General features: G+C 42.0%; 1 protein-coding gene across 1 annotated transcript; it reads left to right on the top strand.

Annotated features, from left to right (window-relative positions):
- The first annotated feature begins 1,996 nt into the window (after positions 1–1,996).
- On the top strand, positions 1,997–24,881 carry UBE2D3 (ubiquitin conjugating enzyme E2 D3). The gene is made up of 7 exons (XM_075708837.1): positions 1,997–2,094; positions 16,568–16,631; positions 16,717–16,748; positions 19,303–19,380; positions 20,236–20,341; positions 21,703–21,796; positions 23,387–24,881. The coding sequence occupies exons 1-7, from the start codon at positions 2,071–2,073 to the stop codon at positions 23,430–23,432; spliced, it is 444 nt and encodes a 147-aa protein (XP_075564952.1). The 5' UTR covers positions 1,997–2,070; the 3' UTR covers positions 23,433–24,881.
- Positions 24,882–25,417: the final 536 nt, after the last annotated feature.

The raw sequence follows: 25,417 nt of genomic DNA on the forward strand, positions 1-25,417 counted from the left end.
GATAACTGGACCTTACAAGTACAAGGCATTGTTTTCTCTGTAGCCTGTACATGCTATGAATGCTAAAAAGCTATGGCAGCCCTACTACAGTACTCTTTTTAAAATGAAACAAGAACATTGCTCCCCTAATTCACTACTGGCTATTCGCAAGCTTCATACTGAAAACCCGGTTACGCAATCAGGTTTTCTGAATATGCTGCCTTCTCCAGACAAGTAATAATTAGCATCCTAGATAGCAAGAAAACTAACAGTAGTGCAGTAAAGGCACTATAATGAATGCAAACTCGGTTCAGTGCAATGGATTTAGCTAATTACGTATCCATACTCCCTGGAGAGCAAATGCCACGTTTATTAATACGATATATCCCCTCATTACAGCAGAAAGGCAGTCTGGCAATCTTTCTCTGCTTGTTACTTCAGGGAAGCGGAGTAGGAGTCCTTCCCCATGTACCCAACTGCATAAATCGTCACAATTTATTACTACAAGAAAAATGAGCCTAGCTGAGCGATTTGCTGACCTGTACTGCACAAAATAAAGCGCCTCCAAGGAGCTGGAAGCATCACAGAAGGTACCGCTGCAAATTAAAAAAATTATTTGATAACCCTGGCCCTTGCGCTGACAGCCTGTGTTACTGTATCTTCCCTTTGGTGGCGTTTTCTCCCTATACCGAGAAACCGGGTTTGGTTTAGTCGTGCGTGTCGATACACTGCTACAACAACGTTTCCGGGCCCATTACTCTGGCAGCAGGCCTGCGCTCCTGGGCGATGCCGCGCCTCTCCCGGGCAGGCGCAGGCTGCCGGCTGTACGACCGCCACCGCAGCCACAGGGTCGAGCCCCGCTGCCTTACGGCCCTCGCTCCCCGCCGAGCCCCGCGGCGGCTCGGGGTGCGAAGGCGCTGGGGTTCGTTCTTCGAGGCGGAAGAACGCCTGAGCCGCGCTTCCCGCCACGACGCCGCTCGAACCGGCCCCATCCCAGCCGCCCGCCGCGCAGCACGGACAGCCGGGCAGGCGGCAACACGCGCCGCGAGGGGCGGAAAGCGGGGCCGGGCACGGGGGCAGGCGATGCCCGGCGCGGCCCGATGGGGAACGGTGACACCCGCGCAAGCGGCCAGACAGCTGGGGAGGCCGCTTCACGCGCGGAGGGATACCGCGCCGCCGCGTCAGCGCAGGGATGTAGACCCGGCCGCCGCCGCCATTTCGCGGGAGGGCGGCGGCGGGGCGGGGGCCTATCGTCAGCGGTGCGCGCCGCCGCGCCCGGGGCCGGGGGGCTGCCGCAGGCCCGCGCCCGACGCGCCGCAGCAGAACCCCCGAGCAGCCCCGCTCGGGCGGCGGCAGCAAGCAGCGCGGCAGCAAGCAGTGCAGCGGCACCACCGGGCGCGGCCCTCGGCGGGGCGCCAGCGGGCGGCCCCAGAACCTTCCGGCCCTGGCCCCTCTGCCCCTGCGCGCCGGCGCGGCGCTCGCGCCTACGGCTCGCGACATCATCCCGCCGCTTCCGGGGGCCTGGGCCGCAACCCGCGCAGGCGGCGCATGCGCCCGGCCCGCCCGGCGGCGCTTGTCCCGCCCCTTCCCCCTCGCCCCCGGGGGGGGGCCGGCGGCGGCCGCGTGCCCCGCCCCGCCCCTCCGGCCCCGCCTCCCGCCCTCCCGCCGCGTCTGGGCCTGGCCAGCGGCGGCGGCTGCGCGGGGCTCTCTCGCCCTCTGTCTCGGGCGGGCGGTGCCTCTCGGCTTTGCCCCCCCCACCCCGCACCCCCTCCCTCCTGCCGGCGCTGACGGGAGGCGGCGAAGCGGCGCGGCGGCGGGCGGAGCGCTCCCCCGGCAGCCTCCCCGGCGCACGGCCTCGCTGCCCGCAGGCAGGACTCCGGGCGGCCGCCGCGCTCCGCTCGGGCGCCTCCCTCGGCTGTTTCCGGAGGAAGGAGAAGCGCGGCTGCCCCCTCCCCCCTCTCCGCCTTCCTCCCCCACCTCCTCCTCCTCCTCCTCGCTTGCTCCCTCCCTCCCGGCCCCCCCTCGGCGCGAGCGGAGCGCGGAGTCACCGCGGCGCACAGACGGGCCCGGCGGCGGCGGCACTCGCACACAATGGCGCTGAAACGCATCAACAAGGTGAGCGCCGCGGCTCCTCCTCCGCCTGCCCCCCGCGTGCCGTCCCCCCCTCCCCGCTTCGGTCTTTTTTTATTTTTGGGGTTTTTTTTTCCCCTTTTCCCCCTCGCCCCCGCCCCGGGGGGAGAGCGGCACGGCTTCGGGGGTGCGCCGGCCGGGCTTGGCGGGGGAGGGAAGGGGGCGGCGAGAGGCCGGCGGAGCGAGGCCGGGCAGCGGCCGGCTCCTTCCGGCGAGGCCGCGGCCCGGCCGCGGCGGTGAGGCCGCTCTCCCCGCGCCTAGGCCCGGCACCTCGGAGGGCGGCCAGGGCCCCGCGGGGCGGCCGGGGGGGGGCGGGGGGGCTCGGTTGGGGCCGGGGCGCGGCCGGCGCCGCTCCCGCGGGCGGGGAGCGGCAGCTCCCGGGGACGCTCAAATGTCAGCGCAACCCGGAGCCACCCCGGCGCGGCGGTGGCGTCGCCGCCGCTGCCCCTCCGCCGCCGGCCGGCCCGGATGGTGCCGGTGCGTGTGTGCCGGAGGGGCTTTCGGTCGGATCGCGGCCCTCCCCGGGGCAGGCAGCCGGCCTCTCGGGCCGGTCTCTCCCCTCTGGCGTGCAACTTCTTTCCCGCATTGTAAGATGGCGGCGGGTTCGCCTAGTTCGGGCTCTTTCCGGGATCTCTCGCTTTCTGCAATAACACGACACACACACGCACGTCCGCGCTCCCGTCGACTCCGGAGCAGCTGCCGCGGTGCCATCCTCTCCCCGCGTTCCCCCCGCTCCACCCCCGGGGCCGGCCGGGCCCTCCCGCCGCCCGGGGATCGCCCGCCGCCTCGCCTCGCCCCCCGCGCCGGGCGGGAGCGCGCACCGCGCCGCCGCCGCCTCCCCGTTGCACAATCCGAGCCGGGTGGAGCAACTTCGCGGCTAACTCGGAAAAAATGCCGACGTGATGAAAGTTTTTCTCGCTTTTGTTGTTTTGGTTTGGTTTGGTTTTTTTTTTTTTAAATAAAAAAACCACCCGCTCCCAGGGAAAAAGGCTCCCGACGTGAGGTTGCGCTTGGTCAGCTTTAGGGTTTCCTCGGCGGCAGCGCTTCGCGTTTGGGAATTGCTGGGATGTAATTGCGAACGCGATGGGAGCGCAGTGGCGTTACCGGGAAGTCGCTGTTGATCTGTGCTCCTACGCGAGCTACGTGGAGCGTTTACGTATTTCAAGAGCCGAGAGGAGTTTCTTGGTCATCTCGTAGCCTGCCAAGATGGCAGAAAGTCCGTGTGTCCTGAAATCGGAGAACTAAACTTGGGTGCGCAAAGCACCTTTTATCGACGGTGTATAAAGTTTGCCACCTATTAGTCTTGCTGTAATTTCACATCTCTTTGGCAGTGCTTGTGGGCGTATTTTAGTCAAAATGAGGTTACTTATAATTTATTAGTGAAAGGATAGTTCTGCTATCCCTGAAAATTGTAAATCTGTTCTGGATTAGTGCTAGCTAAATGAATTGTCTTTGAATTACGGGTATGCTCTCGCAAGAATTTCAAAACAATTCCTTTTGAATCTGCCTTCGGAACTTGTTCCCCTGTATTAGTGGATGATATCACTTAAAACACAGCTAGGATACTCCCTGGTATGCTTTGTCATCAACTCATGCTTATGAAACACATTCAGGTGCTGCAGGTAAGAATTTGTTGTCAAATATAAACCAAGGCAAACCCCCACTTACATAGTAATCTGGTGGTCAAAACCTTGAAAGGATTCAGCATGACTCTTGAAGCAATAAATCATCACTTTGACTTCAAGGCTTTGGCCTGTTGTGTGCAGTCGTCTTGTCCTGTATTGGTCCTTACGCTCTATGGCACTGCCTAGTAGCACGTTTCTTCCTTTACCCAGTACTAGAGTTTTGGGTTGGTGAGACAGTTGGGTTAGGGTTCTTTTGTTTATTTGGGTTTTTTGGGGGTTTTGGTTGGGTTTTTTGTTTTTGAAGGTGCTATTTTTAATCAATTTAATCACACCATGCCACAAGATACACTTCCAAATTCACATAGGGTTTACAGTTTTGATTTTGTATTTGCCAGCCTGGAAAGTCATGTTTTACTGGACTGAAACCATTGCTTGCAAGTTGCCTTCTTCCCAAGCATGGTTTCCAGTACAAATGTTTACTGGGATTCAGGCTGAAATCCAAAAATAGCAGGGCCGATTTTCTAACAAGGTAGTTGTGAATTTAAATTTCAGTCTTGCCCACCGGTAAAGCCAAAGAATAGCACTCTGTCACCAGTGAGCTGGGATCCCCTGTCTTCCAATCGTAAGGTCACAGATCAGACCTTGAAACTCTCTGCTTCCTTGTAGTACATTGTTGGCACTAGATCAGAACAGGCTAAAGAGAGACCAGGACCTCAGAACATTGTAATCACACATAGCTGATTTAGTCTGACGTGTGGTATTACCTGTCAGGGCTAGAATTCATTGTCTCCTGCAGCAGATGACATCCCAAATGCACCAGCGAGGGTATTTTCAGTCTGTTTGGCCAACCCCCTCTTTGTGGACTTGGCGTATCAAGCAAAATAAAATTCTTTATTGTATTGGGTAAAGCAGACTTCAGACTGTGTTGGTGTGTGTAAATTTAATCTTAAGTATGTTACACATTCAGAATACAACCCCCCCTAATTAAAACATAACTGGCAGATTCTCCTTTTGGCTTGGGAATGAAAGCACATGAGTATTCCTGTGTTACGTGTTGGGTTATCTGCTTCTGGAACACCAGTTATAAAGCTCTCTTCAAACTGCAGTAGTTGTCAGGTACATAGCCGGTCCCAGGAAGATTATGTTATGCTGGAGCTCATCACTGTATCTGTGCCATCTGCCCTGAGGGTAGCCTGCATTTGATTGGCAAAACTCTGCTTGTATTGATAGGGCTTGCTTTGCACAAGAGTGGCAGTTGTTTTGTTATAACAAGTGAGCGCTTTTGCCATGGAATAACATGAACCTACATCTTGATTTTAACTGTTTCCTTTCCTGAGGATGGAATTTTTCCCACATTACCATGAAGGCGATGGAACAAATTTATGTTGATTTATGAGCTTGTATCTAAATGCTTGATACATGCTTGTGGGCACATTGTCTTGGTCTGAAGTGTTGAGTGGTACCCGCTAAATGCACATCCTGTAATTGCTGCAGCATGTTGGCGCTTCCGGTTCAAATGATGATGATCTGGTAGTAGGGAAACATTTATGTAGGAGTAGCGAATTGGGAATATGTAAAATTGAGAAAACTTGGGAACGTTACATCGTTGATATACATCCGTTTTATCACTGCTATACGCATCCATTAAAGCGAGGTAGTATAAAAGGCCTAAGTGGTGATCTTGTAGGCTAAAAATAGAATAAATACAGGAGATGTATGCATGAAATGTCTCGTCTGTGAAATCCTTAAGAAAACTTGTGCCTGCTGTGTTTTATGTCCATTTGGTTAAGCATAGCACAAGCCAGCATCATTATGTTGGGGTATTTTGTTAGAAAATCTTAAGTGGAATTGGCATCCTGGAAGGTAAAAGGCTGAAGGTGGCAAAACCATTCATTGCTACTTAAGTACAGATAGAAGGCTTCCATTGACAGTGGTGGAAACTGCTACTCTTTTCTTTTGAACTTGGTATGAAATTTTTAAAAAGCTGTAATTAAGTTTTCTCCTCTAGATGAAACCTACAATACTTTATTTTTGCAGGCAGTCTTGAATTTAGTTTGTTGGGCTTATTCAAAATAGTTAAATGACTTGAAGTTACGTGATTGATCTTGTGCTTTGAATGAATGTCTAGAAATAAGTCTGGATTTGTCTGTTTAGGGGCTCAGAAAGTTAAGATTAACTAGCTAATGAAATGCAGTTGATGTAAGCTTAGTTAAAACGCTTTAAACCTTTGTGAATGCTCTCTGTATTTATGGAATTACCTTTTTTACTTTAATTAATTCACCTTAACTATTTTGAGTATCCGGGGGTTGACTAAGTCCTACCTGAAGTAGCTAATGCAGTGCAACTATGGCACTCGGTGCTTAGAAGGGTCATGTTGAGCCAGAAGGCAGTGGTTGATTTTTAAATCATGAGATTTCAGTAATGGAGTTTGGGAAGCACTAGTATCGAAGAACTTCAGCGGGTTTTAAAAGTAAGAATAAAATTATTCAGCATCAGCTGAAAGCTGTCATCACTTAAATTCTGTTTAAGATTTAGCTTATCCAAATAGTCAGAAGTGACATAAATACTATGGAATGAATATCATTAAAATGGAAATATCGCTTCTTAACTGGGTAGGTTCGATACCCGTATTCAAGTCCAGCATTTACTCTTAAGGTCTTGGATGTGTTTTAAGAACTGTCCATTTTTTTATGAGAGGAGAAGATTGATGCTTCCTTAACTACAAAGTTTGGACTGCAGTAACTTAAAGATTTTTCCTGTTAATTGGGCGCTGTGCTTGTGAAACAAGTTCCCAGTCAGCATATATCTTTAAATTTGTGCATTGGAATGGGGGGAGAAGGCGATCATAATCTCACTTAAGTAATTTGGAGAACTTCAGAGATCAATATTCCGTTAGATGGATACTTCTTGCATACCTTAAAAACAGAGTTCTCCAGTATGTTAAGGATTTGGGTGGGATAATGTACGGCGTAAAAAGGTTGTCCAGCCAGCATTGTCTTTACGATCATTCCAGCTTTTAAAGATCTGTTTTTGAAAGTAAGCCAATTCTTTTGCTATTATTCCCTGCATGAGTTTCTTCTACAGAAGAGCTGATGCAGAACTCCACAGAATGAGCTCCCTTCAACCGCCTCCCCAGTCTGTAACCAGCTCTGAAGCCTTTCTTTGCACTCACGAATTAATGGGTAAAGGAGGGGGGAAGGATCTAAACAGCTGTAAGTAGCAGCTGTTGAATACAGAGCAGCAAACTGCCTCTTGCCAAAGGCATCTCTGTTCCTTGCGGAGGCCACCTCTAGCCTGGCATCATCCCCTACCCGCGGATGTTCTCTCTGCTGAAGGAGAGGGAGGAAGGAGGTTCTTAACCTTGTCTGAGATGTCAAGTGACAGCTGGTAAGGAGGAGTGGAAAAGGGTAGAGCTTTTGTGTAATTCAGATTACGGCATTGATACACGACCCCCAATAAATCTTTCTGTTGCAAATACTAAGGTTTTGCCACTTTAACTGTCTGCCCTGTGTTCTTGTATAGGTCCCTCCCCTGTGCATCAGAGCTGGCAGATGGGAACACGCGGTCTGCACTTCAGCATTAGGTCTGATACCAGCATTAGCTGACTTTTGTTGGTCGTTTAGGCTAAGATGCTGTAGCTTACATTGAAAATGCTGAGTTACAGGCGTGCGTTTTCTCCTGTGACTGATGTGGTGTAGTAACCTGCTGGTATAATATGCAGAAAAAATAAATTAGGATAAGAAATGAAAGCAGCCGTGAGAATGTATATATGACTGCAGTCAGTAGTGCATTTTTGTATGCAGTTGCTTTTTGTCAAGTTGGCTTTATCAGAAGAGAGTATTAAACTGCATTGAGTTGCACATGCTGGACAGTTTTGTAAACTTCTTGAATCTAAATTTAACGCCTCAAACTCTAAATGGAAAGTACAGGAGCTTTTTTTTTAAACTTTCTCTTAAGTGGGCTTTTTATGGGGCACTGATCTGATACATTAAATGTGGTAGGTTGTGTTGGGGAAGCCTTGCAAAAAAAAAATTAGTTAAAATTACATTAACAAGTTTAAATTGGTGTTTATGCCTTTGGCAACTCTTTGTAAAACACTTGGATGTAGACAAGGTTTAATACTGAAAAATGATCCAAATAGAGCATTGCAGGATTCAGGACTGAAAGCTGAATAGACAGAGGGGATTTTTTTTTTTTTTATTTTGTTTAAACGTTGTTCAGAGCCTTGTTACCAACAGTAAACTTCAGTATTAAAATTTGTGTAAAGGAAGCCTTTGTTCTGAACCTCATCCCTTTGAGATGCGTGATATGCTAGACATCTTCAAGATCTCCTGCAGTTTTTTACAGTGTAATTGTGATGGTTTTTTATTCTGCTTTTAAGAAAGCAAGATGGGAAGATTGCAGACTGCTTTGCAAATGTTAGGGCCCAGTAAAAAAAGGAGATGACAAACGTTTAATCCTTTCCACAAGCATCTGGCCACCAGAGTTGCAAGCTGAACTGAGTGCAGATGTTAAAGTGCTTTAGGTCTTCCTGATGGAGGGCATGAGGACTGTGTTAAGTGCACAGTTAACTTTATAGCGAGCTTTCTCTGTAACCTGGAGTTAGGTTGGCCAGGTGCTCATCACTTCTGTGAGCTTTTCCAAGAGCTCTTTTAGGTTTATGGTAAATATAAGTGCCCTGCTCTAAGGCAATATTTCCCAAGCTTTGCTGGCCTATTTGAGTGATAATGCCAGATAATTCTGTAAATCAGATAACTGCAAACTTCATCTTTGCTTTTAGCTTCAGTTTTAATTTCTTCTTGCCTTGAATAATATAGGAGAATCTCCTGAATGACAATTTGCCAGATGAGCAATTCCATTCCCTTAATTCAGGTTGCAGTCTGTTCATAAATAGGCTTTTTAAACACTTTTTCTTTCACCAACCTTTTTTTTTTTTTAATGCTTTTTAAAGACCCTTGTGGACATCAATGTTCTCTAGGTAGCTGAGGTGGAACTCAACTGTAAGAGGAGCTACACTCCAGAAACAGTTTTTTTTTTTTTTCTTTTTTAATGCTCTGTTGGCTCAGATGTGAGCTGATTTTGTGGGTAACTGTACCTAATCCTATATATAGACAGGCCCTTTTGCATCTCTACCACTAGCTGTTCAAAACACAGAACCAATATGAAGGGTAGTTATACACAATAGCATAATATGATAGGGTAATCGTACAGCTGTAGATAAGCTAGTGTAATCATTCCCACATAGTTGTGTTCACAGAATATACCCTGTGGTATACTGCAATAGCTTTCACATGCATCTTTGGATTCATAACACGGACTGGTAAAAGTCAAGACAGCTTTTTTAAAAGGAGAGCTGATTTTCAGAGTTCACTAGGTTAAATAATTAAATTTCAGAATAATGTGTCAGACTACAATTAAACAGTGAATTCACCACATTGATTACAGATGTGGTGTTATTTGTTAGAATATTAATTTGATAACTTTCTGTTATACGATCCTCCTTTCCATACATTTCCTTGAGAACACAGAGAATTCTTGACCCTTTATTCAGAAAGTACACACTTACCAAGATAAGTGCCCAATTAAGGCCGCTTGTGATTTCTACAAAAACTTGTCCCGTACACTACCATTCCCCAAAGCTGTTGTTTGAGTAGGCTTGGCAAACTCTAGGAGGCCTCCGTCACATCGAGTCCAGGGCGGTGCACATACAGATGCTGCTCCGGGTTGGTGTGGCAGATGCTGGTGGCTGCGGTTCTGCTGTATGTTACGGCGTCCTTGACAAGCTGTGGGGCAGCGTGTTGGAAGGCTCTCAGGTAGCGCTGCCAAACCCCAGCATCTAATGAGTGTTAAGCTAGCATTTGTGTGAAATTGTCTATCACAATGCCAAAATTTCATTCCTGAGTGGTAGCTGTCAGGCCAGAGTGCCTTACGTTGAATATAAACTTCTTTCCAAGTGTATCACTTCACATTTGTCTATACTGAATTTAATCTCTCCCTTTGTTTCCCATTCTGTTTCATTTAGCTGGGTGCGTCTTGCTGCTTCTCTTGCGGCCTGTTTACACTAGTTACCTTCTTCTCTGAGGGCTGCACTGAAGTCCTGCCTTACAGAAGCAAAGATCAGTGTGGTTCCTGCAGGAAAAGCATCCAAGTGAAAAGTATGCTAAGTTTCAGGGCCCGATACTCAAAAGCTTGGAAATGCCAGAATTAAAATACCCGGTTATCATTGAATGGATAGGTAGTTAACTAAGTGCTTCACTTCACACTTTTCCGTTCAATATACTTTAGTCAATGTGCTTATCCTGCGCTGAGCATGCATGTTTTAATAGCTCTGTTATTTTCAGGGAATGGTAATTGTTACAATACCTCAGAATTGATGTGCGTAAAGCAGTCAGATTTTCTTCATGTTGAGTAAGACGGCTGCTGCGGGTTTTGATTACTGTGGGGGAAACAAGCCCTACCTTTGAGTTCAAAGCACAGCTACAGGTGTGTAGTTGCCACCTTTTTTCTAAGTTTGTTCTGAATGCCTTCAGTGAGTGACCAGGAAAGCAAAGTTGGTAACTGAGCTCCTTTGCAGTCGGATCTGTCCAGCTAGAAGTGAACTCTGCAAAATCTCGGCTGGAATACAATAGAGAGCCATTTTAGCTGCGGTAACTCTGAAATTTGCCGAAAACCATTACCTGCGTTGTACACCTTCCAAATTTCAGAACAGATGAGAAGAGCTGTAGACAATAGTCTCATTCACAAAGGGCTTGTGTACTGAAAGGTGGCTTCTTTGAAAAGATAGCATGTAGTCATCAGAGTAGTTGTATCACAGCCCAAGCACACAAAGTGACTTAATTACAGTTGCACAGCAGTCTGGCATTTCCTTCCTTGAGTGCGAGGCTTAAAACATGAATATTTGTATGTCTGCCTTTTAATATACCATTATGGTATTGTTGCTAGACATTGTACAGACGATATGCATTGTGTAGCCTGAAAAAATTAGTACTAAAGGCTTAAGAAAGGAGGACTACGAAAAAATAGAACAAGCAGAATAATCAAGATGGGGACGATCACAACTGTTACATTCCTGGTCATGTTTTGCATTTCATAAAAACCATTCTGTGCTCTTCGGCCCTTGCTGTTTTCTGTTCCTGCTCTTCATGTGTTTTCTCTGCATATTTGCTCTAATGTCTTCTTTTAAAACGACAGGAACATACATCTTTCTGTATTATGCACTGTCACTATACATTTTTTTTATCCATTTATTAAGTGTTAGCCAAAAGGCCAGGTTATTTGAAGCTGATAATTTTTCTCCTGGTTACACTTGTCTTGCGATGTGTATCGTGCCACTGCTTTCTTATTCAGCTTAGAAATCCACATTCAGTGTTCTTTCAAACTGTTATTTTCTGCTTCCAGGGGTAATTAATTTTCATGCTGAAACCAATGTTGCAAATGCAGGTGTGTGGGATGAGGCAGTAGTTCTTTGCTGGTTGACACTTCTTAATCTTCAAACAGGCTTAAATGTTCTTCCCCTCCCTTTATAGCTGCTTCCAATCCTTCCTTCTTTTTTAAAACTGTTTTCAGCTGTGAGCTAATGAGAAAGACTAAGGCAGTCATGAATTTTTGGATGCTTAGAGTTTGAAATATCCTGTTTGACACAGACAACAGTAGACAAGCACTCAAATTAATAAATGTTGATTTTTGTTTGGCTTAAGTGTTCTTTTTTTATTTTTATTTAAACTTCTGATTTAACTGCATATCACCTATTATGCCCACCAAGGTAGAACAAGTTACTGTCTGGAAACTTAAAGCAAAATAACCCCATTTTTTCCATTATGCTTTCTTGACTACAAACCAGAAAGCTGCAATATATGATTTTAACAAATAATTGTTATAAACCAATATTCAATCTAACTGTGCGTTTATTCCTGTGGAAGAAAATGAGTGATCTTCTGTCACTCTGGTGGGAGTGATCTTCTGCTTCTCTGTATTTAAGTCAGCTGCTACTATCATTAAAAATAAGCCCTGGCTATTTCCAGCTTAAATTAGAAAAATGTAGCAGTTGTGCCATGGGGAGCATGAATTCTGACAAATAGGAAGAAAAGGAGCCGACGCTGATGCTGCTCTACTTGGTACCTTGCAAGAAGGCAGCTTGGTAGGCATCAGGCTGTCATTTCTCACTGAATTTGCTGAGACCTGAAAGCCTGTGTGTGAAAAGCACCTAGTTCCCTTAAATATTTTACTTCACTGTCTTCTTCATGCATATTTGGATGAGGTATCCTTTGTCATTCTTTACATTTTCTTCATCCTTTAAATGACTTCTGTAATCTTTTAAATAGCTGGTAGAGAGGAGTTGTTTGAGGGTTTTTTAGATGCTTTTTCTGTCAAAAAAAACCCAAAACCCACGACACTTTTGTGGTTTATAATAGGATCGTGGTCCTGCATTCACACTCACATGTCAATGTTTTGGATCATCACTTGAAGGATAAGTCATATTTCCTATGTTAGTTATGATTATATTTGTGCAAAGCAAGCAGATTAGTTAGCTTTTATAAGCATTTTTTTCTTGAAAATACTGGTTTATTTTTTTGGTTAGCTTTTTGATGACTTTATAGAGAAAGATAAGAGCGAAGATTAAGAACAGGACTGTTTCACCAATAAAACTACATCTTGCTACAGACTTAATGTGAAACCAGTAGAAGACCATGGTGCTGAATTTGTGTTAAAGCGGGTCTGTGTGTTGCAGTGATGTGTACTGTTGCTGTATTTCCAGTTATCTCTCAGTTTTCCAAAACCCTGTTGCAAGATTATACACGTATTGCTTCTTGTGTATGCTATATGGCCGTTGTCCTCTAACACTAGCATTGGCGCTTACTCCTTAAAGAGTGTTTAAATCTGTAAAATGCTAAGTGACTAATCATCATTGTGGGGAGGTAGGAACTGTCACAACTTTATATTTGGAAACTGGGACACAGAAATGGTGATATGCTGTAGCTATACCGGAAGCCTCTGGCAGTGCCAGAGACTACTAGTCACGGTTGTAATTCAAGACTAATCCTTTCCGATGGGCATATAACACATCACTCTGAACCAAAGTTGGCTGCTTGTTTCTATGTAAAGTCTTTGGAATTCGCTTCTTGGGAATATACATTTTTTTCTTAAGCCACCTGTAAAGTGAAAAACTATAGCAGCTGACTCCAGGAGAATGTGGGATCTACTTTAGGGATTTTTAAGAAAGTTTGGGATGTAGCTTAGGACCTCTTGACAAAGGAAAGCAGTACTGAAACTGAATGTAAACAAAAAGAAGCAAAGTTGGAGATAGTAAGTATTGCAGCAGAAGGAATATTAGAAGCATGAAGCCTTTATATGTAGAAATTTTACAGAACAATACTTGGGAACATTTTTTAATTCTAAAATACTAGTTAAACTCTGCTTTGTAAAATGAAACTCAACATGGTCTTTACCTTCTTGATGAGAAATGGGTGAAAGCAGGGGAACATAATGAGCTGATTTCTTAAAAATGATTTTTTTTTTTTTTAATTGGCTCATGGAAATGATGACGCTTAGTTTAATATCAGAAATATTTTTGAGATTAAATATTTTCCTGTTACGGAATAGTTGCTGAGAAGGAAGGTCAGTTTGTGTTTCTGCTGCTGAGTGGGAAGCTTTTTAAAAAAAAAAAAAACAAAACAAAACCAAAAACTCCTCCCTTTCCTTGAATGAAATGCTTCATCTGTGCTCCAAAGATAGCAGCCCATGTGCCTCTGCTTGTTTAGCTTCCAGTTATTCCAGTTTGCCTGTTGGATTCAGCAGAGTTGTAGCTTTCAGAAGGAGGCGCTTTTTAAAGTTACACAGAGAGAATTTTCCACTCCCTTGTTGCAAAAAGCCTCCCTCCTTTTGTGTAGATGTGAAGTGTCGCACACTTAACAGGGAGGTGAGAGAGGTCTGGTGTTACTGTAGGCAGGCAAAGCTTGCCAGTGTTTGTTTCGTGTTTGCCCGAGTTCTTCCACACCACTTCACACTCTGCTGGAGCAAACAGCTTTACTACAAACCTTACTCCTCTGACCATAGTACCTAAGAGAAGCAAATACAGGAATATGTGCCTCTTCCCCAACCCCCCCCCCCCCCCCCTTTCTGAATTTAGTGGGTAAATTACTTGCTCTGTGGTTGAAATGTGAAGTAGTGTATCATGTGTTCCTAACTTTATCTGTATTTTTAACTACCTTGTTTAGCACAATTAGGTTTTTTTACTGAAGTGTTTTGGGCCAGACAAAACTTTAGTCCTTAAGCTTATGAAAATCACTGCTTGCTTGTTCTCTAAACAGTTCAAGTGGTTAAAAGAGGTAACCCTGTATGGACATGTAGTTTGAAACAACTGAAGACTGGAATTTTAAAACACATGTGTTTCAGCTTGTAAATCATTCTTAATATTACTGAAGGGGTTTTTGCACAAATTTTTCACCAGAGCTTACTAAATTTAATACTTGTCTTAGATTTGCAATCCTACTTATATTTGCTTTTCCTAGTTGAATTATTGATATACTCTAATTTTCCTGCTGTGTTAAAATACCTTATTTTTATCTTGAGTAGTGATTTCTTGTTTCTCTGAAGATAGTAGTAGCTTTTGAAGAGCTCTCTAGTCTAATGCACATACCTCTGACAGTCTACTTTATGCTGATCTTTTCTTGTCCTTGTCTTCATGCTACTCATTTTTATAATTTCCATAAACTGCATGAAGAGCCTTTTCATAGTTCTTAGTCCCTGTGATAGTTTGAAAAAACCAGGATCTGATCCTCTTCCCCCATTAAATCAAATAATCCAGTAACAACTACAGAACTACATTAACATAATAACTTTTGTGTCTTTCTGCTTATTCTATTGCTACAACTTATTTTAAGGGACAAAATACCTTTTTTCTTTTTTTCTTTCCGACTTTGGAAATGATTGATCATTGTTAGAACTGGAAAATATATTTAGACGAGAAATAAGCCTGATTAACAAAACCTGCTGTGTTTGTTAAAAGGAAAAAAAAAAAACCCACCCTGAAAATTATAAGAGGTTCTACCTGAAGGTTCTTTTAAATTTCTTGTTTGCCTTTACATGGATAATATAATTCGAACTTGGCAAATTTTTCTGGAGGGTGCTGAACAATGTATGGACCTAATAAGTGATATTTCATGGCAGAAGTAAGTCCATCACAGGGACCCCCAATAATAACTGGGGTGTGTAGAGAAATGCACTCTAAATGGATCTACTGTGATGATCTGGAAAGAGCTGTTGCCCACGCTTCTAAATAACAGCAGCAAAGTGAACCGTAATATTAACTTCATTGTGCTGTTGCTTATCAAAGCTGATGCAATTCCGTCTTACAAAACAGTCTGATTCCAGTGCAAAACTGAAATCTGGTTACTTGGAAAGTTCATCAAAATTAGTATGTGTAGGGAGGGGGAATGCGGGACTAAGTTTTCTTGGTGTTTTTTTTTTTTGTTTGGGGTGGGGGTTTTTTTTGGTGTGGGTTTGGGTTTTTTGGGGAATGGATGGACTTCTACATGTCGAAGTAGTATTATTGTCTCTGTTTGCAGGAGCTGTTGTCTTACCAAAGAACAAGGTGTTTCAGTTACAGGGAACGTAATTGTGTTTTCCTCACTTTGTGTTGGCTTACACTTACTAAATTTTTATCAAGTGCAGAATTTGTGAGACTTAAAGGATGTACATTAGGATCTTTCCAGACAAAACAGTTAGCCGTCTGGTCCAGATACGCATGTGTTTCCAGCATAATAGCTATGCCTGGGTTTCTTAAATGTCTGAAAGTAATGGAAAGTTCTTGTTTTAATGGCTTGCATAGACTTGTAGCAAAATAACTTGTGTGCAACTGTTAATATGTGGGAGAAGGGACTGAAGGTTTTCCCTTTTCTCATGACTTCTAGATGCCTTGACAAGTGCAGATTTATAGAAGCTCCTGAAGCCATTTTTAGATTCAAAAGAGAGCAGGGAAGAGGGAAGGTATCTGTTACATGCTTCAACTGAAAGTACAAATTTAATTTTAAAAGACACTGTCTGAACAAGTAACTTGCAGAGCGTTTAAACAAGTTAATGCTGAGCTGCTTTGATTCATCGCAGCACTCTTGATATGACACAAGGAATCCTCCATCTGAAGTCTCTGTTTCCATTCTCTCTGTAATGGGGGAGGGAGCTGTTTCTGCAGCTCAGTTACTCAGAATTTTGAAGGCATAATTGTCTTAAATGTGAAGCTTAAAATAAAAAATACAGATGTTTTGCCCAATTCCAACACTTGCCAGACTTTAATTTTCCTGTCCACTTTATGCAAGATATATCCCTGCTGGAGGTAGTGGGGAAAACTAAACTGCATTTCTTGTGTTGGGTTGTTTGTTCTTTTTTCTGTCTGTTCAGATGTTACATACATAGTGCTTTCTGTTTCGTGAAGACTCATCAATAGCTTTCTCTCTTCCCGCTTCAGGCTTCTCTAGCTAAGACTGAATCCTTGAAAACCTTGATCAGAAAGTGGTTAGACTTTGCCCACTTCAGGCTCTGTGTCCTGCTCTTCTTTCTGCCCCTTTTTCAGCAGGGGTGTCTTTACGGTAGTGATATTTATTTGGAAAAGTGTAGTCATTGTAGCTGTTTACCTTCATAGCTGTTTTTGTGGTCATTATTTTTTATAAAGACTTTTTTTGATACTCATCTAGTGGTTCTAATAGTTATTGCACATTCTTTTGTGTTTGTATATGGAAAAACTGTTAAAAGTTTTTGCTGGACATGAAGTGAAAATGACTGAGTTCATTAGCATTCCTTCTCTGAGCAGTTTTTTTGTTTGTTCTTTTTTTTTCCTAAAGGAACTTAGTGACTTAGCCCGTGATCCTCCAGCACAGTGTTCAGCAGGTCCCGTTGGAGATGACAGTAAGTGACCTTAAGCTTTATGTTTTGCTCTGCTAACTCGAAGCATATCATGCATAGATAATAATGCGGAGTTTTTCTTTTGTAGTGTTTCATTGGCAAGCCACAATTATGGGACCTGTAAGTATTCTAATTCTTGTGATGTAATATTAAACTAGTAGTTCTTACTCAGGATGAAACTGTGGGGTTTTTTGTTTTACTTTTTTTAACTCTCCTTGTCAGGCTTTAGTTCTAGAGGTACTCCTTACAGTAACAGAAAATGAAGGAGGGGGAAAAGAATCAGTCTGATTATTTTATTGCTGGAATATTTTATGAGGACACATATTTCAGCTGAAATGATCTCTAGAACAATGTTAGGCATTATCATCTAATACCTAGAAACTTTGTTTGCATTTACCTTTTTCTAAAGTTTGAATGTAGCATGAACTTTGTACTAGGAGCTGGTCCCAGTGTCAGGAATTAGCTGGGATGCTTTTGTGTGGATCTTGGAACAGAAGAGTGAATTGTTATTTGGTCTGGTGTCATGTACTGAGACCTTGAATACTTTTAGGAATAGAAGGGAAAATGTCACTGAAATGTGAGGTTCCAGTTATGACTGGAGGAGAAAAGTCTGTGTTAAATGTTTGATAAGCATCCGAAACCTGAATGTGACTTTCCTTGTTAAAGAAGGCAAATGTTTGTCTTTACTGAAAACGTAACTTGCAGACTCCTGACATCTGGAGTTCTCAGGGCTGGTTATCTATATTTAGAAAACAAAACCACCTGTTAACTTGAGAAGACAAACACTGGATGCCAGTAGACCTGTAGCCACAACGTGATGCTTCTGGTGAGGCCACAGAGTAGGAATTCAATTATCAGTGATGCTGAATTGCCCTGACTTTATGTGTAGCTACAAGTGTGGTTTTAGGAGATTGCTATGGAAGATGTACCTATTAGAGGTTTACCTGCCTAGGAAAATGGCTCTCCATTCCAAAGTCCCTGGTCTTCATTGATTTTAACTAGGGGCCTCAAAAAGATAAAATTGTTTAATAGCTATATTCATGTTTAAATGGCAAGGAATATTCTGCACTATATGGAGTATGATTTTACGTGGCTGGTGTCTGCACAGTCATAAGGTAGCAGTTGAATTTAAATTGGGATGGTTATTTTTAGCTTCCCCTTCTGGTTTACTAATGTACAGCTCCCTTTTTCCCCATATGGTTTTTGTGGTGTCAAAAGGTCTGTATTCCTGTTTCAAGATTGGGCAGTACCCTGACAGAAGCGTGGGGTTAGTAGTTCTAGTGCTCCTGTCGTGTTGCTTAGTGCCTTAGTAACAAGTGAGGATCGTAGAACCAATCATCTGGCCTTCCACCTCTGCGCTAGCATATTATACAGGCTGGGATTTTCTGAGATAAATGTAAGAGAGCTTGCATTGGTTTAACACATTCAAAGAGGGGTTTCTGTAATTGCTAAAACGTATCCCCAGAATATGTGCAGTACAAGGGTTGCTTTCTGGCTCCTCAAGGCTTCACGTAGTATCTACTGACCAAATACAAGAGGTGATACCTTGATTGCTATGTTTTCAGCAGAGATTGGATAGGGTATAACCTAAATGTTTTCAGGTTTGAGTCCCTTGTCTTGTTTTGCAGAATTTCATTTTCTGGTATTTAAGTAAGATGTAGTTATTTCCTTACATTGGTGAAATGTTCTTGCAATTAATATGAAAATTCAGTTTACAAATAATTCAGAAGTGTACTCTGTGTGTCTCAAATTCATTTTCCCTAGCCCTGAATCTGCAATTAAAAGCATTGTAGTCTTCAGGTTAAACAATGAAATTGTTAGCTCTATTTCAGAAATTTAGTTGTAGTTCCAGGTTAAAACTTCTTACATCTTCCTTCTCAGAACTAGTGACTTGCACAATCCCTGTTTAGTCACTCCATTTATTCTCTGCTTACTGTCAGCTTTTGTACTTCCACATGTTGCTTTACTGCTAATAGTTAAGACCTGAATGAGTTATCCCCATAATTGTTTCCTTGGAGCAGGGAAATGTAAAATACTCTTCCATACTCTATTACAGTGAATTTATAATACAAAAAGGGAGGAAGAATTCACTTTAATCTTGATAGGGGTTTTTTTGTTTGGTGGTGCTGGTAGGGTGGGGTGGTTTTGTCTTGGTTTTGTTTTGAGTTTTTTTACAGGGAACAAGGAGTTAGCTGTGTATTCATAGGTTTTTTGCAGAGCTGAGCAATGCCCAAGCCAAGGACAGAACTTAGGAGGGAACGGGAGGCCCTTGGAGCTGTCCATGGCCACTGTAAACTTGGGTGGTCATAACAAGCTGCAAACACAGAACTTGAGGGTTTTGAACCTGGCAGGACCCCCGCTCTGTTAACATTACTTCTTGGAGCTGTCTCAGAGGCATTTGGATGCTTTTGCCAAGTTGTCCTGAGTGGATTGTCAGAGAAGCTGTTTTCTATGAAGCATTAGCTCAGAGAGGTCCATACAGAAAGTGACCTGTATGTGTTCTGTGTCGCTTACCTTAGCAAGTAGTAACTGAATTTTAATTGCACCTCTCTTGTATTGGTGGATTAAGCAGTTCAGTTGTTTAAACAAATTTCCTCTCCTTTTATTTATTACATCTTCAGTGATATTTAGTCCTAAAGATGATAATAGGAGAATTATTTGTTTGCTTTGACAGAATGACAGTCCATATCAGGGTGGTGTATTCTTCTTGACAATTCACTTTCCTACAGACTACCCTTTCAAACCACCTAAGGTAAGTATTGCTTTCTCATTTGTGAAATTAGTGCTCTGTAAAGAACCGAGTACAGGACAGAAATTGTCAGCATCTGTGTTGTAATATTGTCAAGTTCTCACTTCTTTTCATGCATTCTTACAGTATAGTAGATGGCTAGGTCCCTCTGACTACCGCAAGAATGGGTGCGTTAGCATATATTTTAGGAGCAAATTCATATATGTGAATTCTGAATGTCTTGGAATGATGTTTGGTTTTATTTCAGTTTTTCTTAATTGATAGGATAAACTCATTAGCTGTGTGTGACTATAATGGAATTCTTGCTGGGGGGCTGTGAAGTGTTACAGTGTAGCTGTTTGGGTTGGTCTGCAGGAATGTGACACTGTGAATGGGGATTAAATTGCTGAGTGCCTAAAATAAGTGAAGATAATATCTGTTACAATTTGGCAGTTATTGCAAAATACACTTTTTTGTAGCTTTATCAGCCACTAGCATTGTCTTCCAATTTTCAGTCAATATGAAAGTGCACACTTGGAGTGACTGCAATGTTCAAAGTTTTTCAGCTCTGTGATAGCAGTGTTACCGTGGTTCAGGCACTTCTGTTGAGTCTCTTCATGATGTGGGCACCTGTGGTTAAAACACAGCCTCATACTTGCCCTCTCTCTGTTTGAAATAGAGTGCCTAGTAATTGGAAACTGAGAGGTGGCTTGGGTGCATTTCTGTGAATTTGATGCAGTTTAACTGCTTAATCCTTTTCTTTTAGAGTAAATTGAGTTGACTAATAGGTTGAGTGAGAAGAAAGGGTGACATCATTATCGTCATAGACCGAAACACACTCTTCCTTTTTTCTTTTTTTTTTTTTTTTTTTTGTTGCAGGTTGCATTTACAACAAGAATCTATCATCCAAATATTAACAGTAATGGCAGCATTTGTCTTGATATTCTAAGATCACAGTGGTCTCCTGCTTTAACTATTTCTAAAGGTAACTTTCGTAAAGGAGAAATGTTTCCATCTTGTGTGGAATACTGTGCTTTTAGTTTTAATTGCCTTCAGTTCTCACCCATCTCTTGATTTTTTTCCCTTATTCATTCCAACCTGTGTTTTGCCAATTTAATAATGATACCTTACTGTGTTTTTAATGGATATTTGTTTTTTCTAACACATTCTGCTACATGGCTGTTTAAGGCCTTGTCTAGCCACTTTTGCTTCACTGTTCTTAGCAGAGCATACTAGCTTGGTCCCAGAGGAATCTGCCAGCGTTTGGACTGAAACAGGACTGTGGTGGTGTATTTGAGCTAAGGCTGAGAAACTGCTTGTTTGCATCTGCCCATGTAGATACACACTTGCATATTAATTTAAAGATTAATTTAAAGTGAGTTTTTAATAATGAAGTCTGCATAGTTTTTTGACTGAGTCTGTCTAGAATTACATGCAAAGTTACATTGGCGTATCTTTGTGGTAGATGAATAAAAGAAAACTGTTATTGATACATGTTGCTTTCTGCCACTGTGCGCTGGCACTGTATTACATTAATTCATGAACTAAGCTTACTGATTCTAAATTGATGTTGTGCTGCAATAGAAGCTTTGTAGCTTTCCTCATTTTACTATAGTAAATAACAGTTAATTCTCAAATGTTTTCATGATGATCAAATTTTGTTTTGCCTCAAAGCCACTGGTCGCTGTGGCTTCAAAAGGTCCATCAAAGTCCTCATTTGTCTATAGAACTTGTAGTTCCTGTCTGTCCAAGGAGTAGTTTTATGATTTGAATGTGGATTCCCTACATTTTAATGCTGTCACTATTGTTTTTCTTTCAAAGCTGCTGTGAGAGTAGAGGATGAAGTCCTCATAGCTGCCTACGACAGTGTTACTCCTTTATTTTACAACATATGTGTAGTTTTATCAGGGCAAACAAGGGGATTGCTACCTTACATACAACAGAGAAAGAACTCAGTCTGATTTAAAAAAGAAAAAAAAAAAAATTGAAGAAGTTCTAGTTTTAGTGATTGAAACCACGGAATATGCTGGTCATCAGAATACATAATAACGTACTTTTGTTGGCTGCTACTTTGCGTCATAGTGCAGGGGACAACAGTGCCGTTCCTGTGTATGCTTACTGACAGCTGTAAGTATTGGGAAGTAGGAAACAAATAGTTCTTACAAACTTTTAAGTCATTCTGGGCTTTTTATTTGGAGTGGGTTTCAAATTTATTTTGGCAGTATATCAGGAAAAGGCTTTTTAGGGTCTTGCCTGTGCCGACTTTGTGCTAATGCAAAGATCTGTGCTCTGTTGTTTCTGAGATTGTTGCTCCTGTTTTGCTATTGAGAATTTTTTTTTTTACAGTTCTCTTATCCATTTGTTCACTGTTATGTGATCCAAATCCAGATGACCCACTAGTGCCAGAGATTGCACGTATCTATAAAACAGACAGAGACAAGTAAGTACAGAGTTGCGTAAGACTAATATTTTAGCAAACTTTGTAAGAATGCATTGTCAGAGAGCAGTTGTGTTGAGTGAGCCTTTTGTGAAAAACCGGGGTGGAGAGAACTTGTATGCCAAAGAAGTATCTCTTCTTGGTAGTACACAATTTAAAAACAAAGGGGCTTTAGTATCTTTGAAGTTGTGAGTGAAGGAGACTATCTTTTTCTCACATACATGGCAGTATTTTAAAGTATGTATTGCCTAGTTTTTTGCTTACCATGCATAAATAGAACTTCGTATTGAGGAAAAGATAGCTTTGTTACTTTGGTGCTTTCTTTTGGTAGCAGCTTGGCCTTTAATGTTGGTGCTCCCCTTGAAAAAATGCTTCATAACTTTTTTCCTACCCGTGTTGAAACAACCTTTTTTTCCCTTATGTGTTCTTAACATTTTGCACAGATAGAATTATATGAAGTAGACTTTGTCTCTTATATCTATATATTAATGCTAAATATACTTGTCCAATCAGGTACAATAGGTTAGCAAGAGAGTGGACAGAGAAATACGCTATGCTGTAGGGTAAGAATATCTGCACATTATGGTGCATTTAACAAAATGGAAACTTGTCAGCACTTGGGTGCTGCATGCTCTAAGGCACTGGATTAACTAACAGATAATGGATGCACCAGTTACTGAACTTGGATATTTAACAGCTTGATCTGTGGTTAGTGTGAAATGTATTGGCTAGTCACTATTTCTCACAGATACTGCTCTTGCATGGCCAAAAACAAACAAAAAAAAAAAGATAGTATGAAATAATTATCGAGTTTTGAGCCAGCTTGTCAACTTGTTCTGGTGAGTATTTACACAGATTTTGTCAGAATTTCATTAAAAGTGATGCCCTGTAGCAAGACCTCATGCATAGACATGGATGAATTTAGACAATCCAAATTTTAACTTTTTATTATTCAGCAGTGTCTGTCTTCTGCATATGAACTAGGAAAACATATGGGGATTATGTTCTGCTTGTATAGTTGAAAATTAACTTCTTACTGACAAGCATGGAGTTAAGTATAAACTAATTGTCAGCTCAATTCCTGTGGAAGTAGTGTCGTGAAATATTCTTTTAATGTCCTTTCTAAAAATTGTTTGAGCAGTACATTCATGTGGAAAGAGAATATTGTGTTGTTTTACTCTAAAATGGGAACTTTGACATTCTGTATCCAATGATATTATTAACCAAGTAATCTTTACTTACGGCATGTGATACTCTCTAATCTTTACCTAAGGACAATATTTAAACAAAATGCTCCCCTTGCCTCTCCCACCCCAGGTGGTCTCTGTTCCTTCCTCTTCAGTAGTTTTTCACAATGACTTCGAGCAAATCTGCCTGTCTTGAATTTGAAGTGTTTAATATAAATTTGAGAATATCCTAGTTAGACTAGGGAGGGATTTGTTCAGCTTTTTCATTTCAAGTATATCTTAATATAGAAAGAGACTTCTCTTAGTGTGAAGAGAATAGGGAGATGAAGTGATACTTAATCATTAACTGTTTAGTAAATTGTCATTTTCATGGTGACACTAACTGAATTCCTGTTTTTGTTTGCAGGTACAACAGAATATCTCGGGAATGGACTCAGAAGTATGCCATGTGATGCTACCTTAAAGTCAGAATAACCTGCATTATAGCTGGAATAAACTTTAAATTACTGTTCCTTTTTTGATTTTCTTATCCGGCTGCTCCCCTATCAGACCTCATCTTTTTTATTTTTTTGTTTACCTCCTTCCATTCATGCACATGCTCATCTGAGAAGACTTTAGTTCTTCCAGCTTTGGACAATAACTGCTTTTAGAATCTGTAAAGTAGTTACACAAGAACAATTGCCCAAGATTCAGAATTTTTTTTAATGGAGCATGTGTATTATATGGCCAATGTCTTCATTCTAACTTGGTTATGAGATTAAAAACAAACAAACATTCCTCACTGCTCTAACAGATACTGAAGATACCACCTGAAGGGGGGAGGGCAGATGGATGTTCAGATTTCTCCCATCAAAGAAGTAACATTGCTGTAGTAACATCCATCTTGTTCCAAACCTTCCAGTGTTAGAGAACTGAGGTTTTCTTACATACTTTTGCTCATAACTGATGTGTCTGGAGAATTGGTACTGAATCTTAGCATCAGCAGAACAGAAAATGTGATGTATCTTATGCATGTCAATAAAGGAATGACCAGTTCTTGTTTTACAGAGAATGGAAATTGGAAGTCAAACATCCCTTGTATTCCAAAATAGGGTCTAAGAACATTTTTGTAATTCATTTAAATTTTGTTAGGAGGCTTGGAGCTATTAGTTAATCTGTCTTCCAAAACACTGTTTAATATAGCACTGAATAAATGATGCAAGTTGTCGATGGATGAGCGATCAACTAATAGCTCTACTAGTAACTGATTTATTTTCTTCAATAAAGTTGCATAAACCAATGAGTTAGCTGCCTGGATTAATCAATATGGGAAGCAAAATCTTTTGTAAAAGCAAAGCTGGTTTTTGTATATACTGTTGGGATTTGCCTCATTGTTTAACATCAAATAATAATGTACAGTTCAATAGAGTGAATCTTTTGCCATTTTCAGTTATAATGCTCAGTCTGTTGCAGGTTGACACATTGTTCGGCCTGATGTATGCAGAATTAATAAGCTAACATAGTAGTGTAGCCTTAGTAGGGTGCTACACTTGGTGCTGGGAGCCCAGCGTTCAAGGATGGACTTGGGACCCAGCAGATCTGGAGCGGTGTATTGTGGAGATACTTCCTGATGCACCTGTGTTTGCTGACTGAGAACCTTTTTCTTCACCTTGTACGCTTGACAGCTGAAAGATCTTAATGTGGGAGTAATGAGGCAAAAAAAAATATAAAATAAAGTACTGTTTTGATGTGGGAATTGTCATGAGGCTGTGTTGAAGTGACTTTACTATGTGGGATGTTCGTTACCATTGAAAAGGACTTGTTCAGCCATGCTGCCATTTACATTGATGACTATTTTAATGCAACAGACACTTTCCTCATGTCAGGTGACTAAACGTGAATAAAGACTCATTGCTATTGGATTTTTGTTCTACAAGAAACATTGTCTTGTGCCATTAGTTTATCTTTGCAGCAACAAGGGCATTATTAAACATCCGGCTCTCCTCTTTCCTGCCCTCTTCCTTCATATTTTAACTTGTTTGATTTTTTTTTTTTTTTTTTGGTCTCTATTCTTAACATCCATAGCTTCATTTTCTCTAGTCTTGTACTATCACTTTATTGTGCATCTGTGACTTCGCACTGGCACCACTTTTGCACTGCTTATAGTTATGTACATTCTGATTCCTTGTCCCCACATGGATGTGGAAAGCTAGATGTAAAATAAATGTTAAACCTTAATTTTTATAAAAATTTGAATATGTAGTTTGGACATGGTTTGTTCTGGTTCTAAACTTTGAAAATGAACTTATTTTAAAGTCTAGTTGGCTTGAAATTTAGAAACCTGGACTCTCTTTAACAGCGCATGCCTCGCTGAAATGACGTTCTGAAATTTGCTGATGAAGTTGCAGTTCATGCAGTATTTCTGCTTTGCTAACCAAAGATTTTTTGCTTACACCAT

The sequence above is a fragment of the Pelecanus crispus genome, chromosome 4 (genome assembly GCF_030463565.1).
Source record: "Pelecanus crispus isolate bPelCri1 chromosome 4, bPelCri1.pri, whole genome shotgun sequence".
Classification (NCBI taxonomy): Eukaryota; Metazoa; Chordata; class Aves; order Pelecaniformes; family Pelecanidae; genus Pelecanus; species Pelecanus crispus.

Coding starts and splice junctions, on each gene's coding strand:
- UBE2D3 (XM_075708837.1), top strand. CDS start 2,071: ATGGCGCTGAAACGCATCAACAAG. Junction 20,342..21,702: donor TGCTTTAACTATTTCTAAAG/GTAACTTTCGTA, acceptor TTTTTTTTACAG/TTCTCTTATCCATTTGTTCA. Junction 21,797..23,386: donor TATAAAACAGACAGAGACAA/GTAAGTACAGAG, acceptor TTTTGTTTGCAG/GTACAACAGAATATCTCGGG.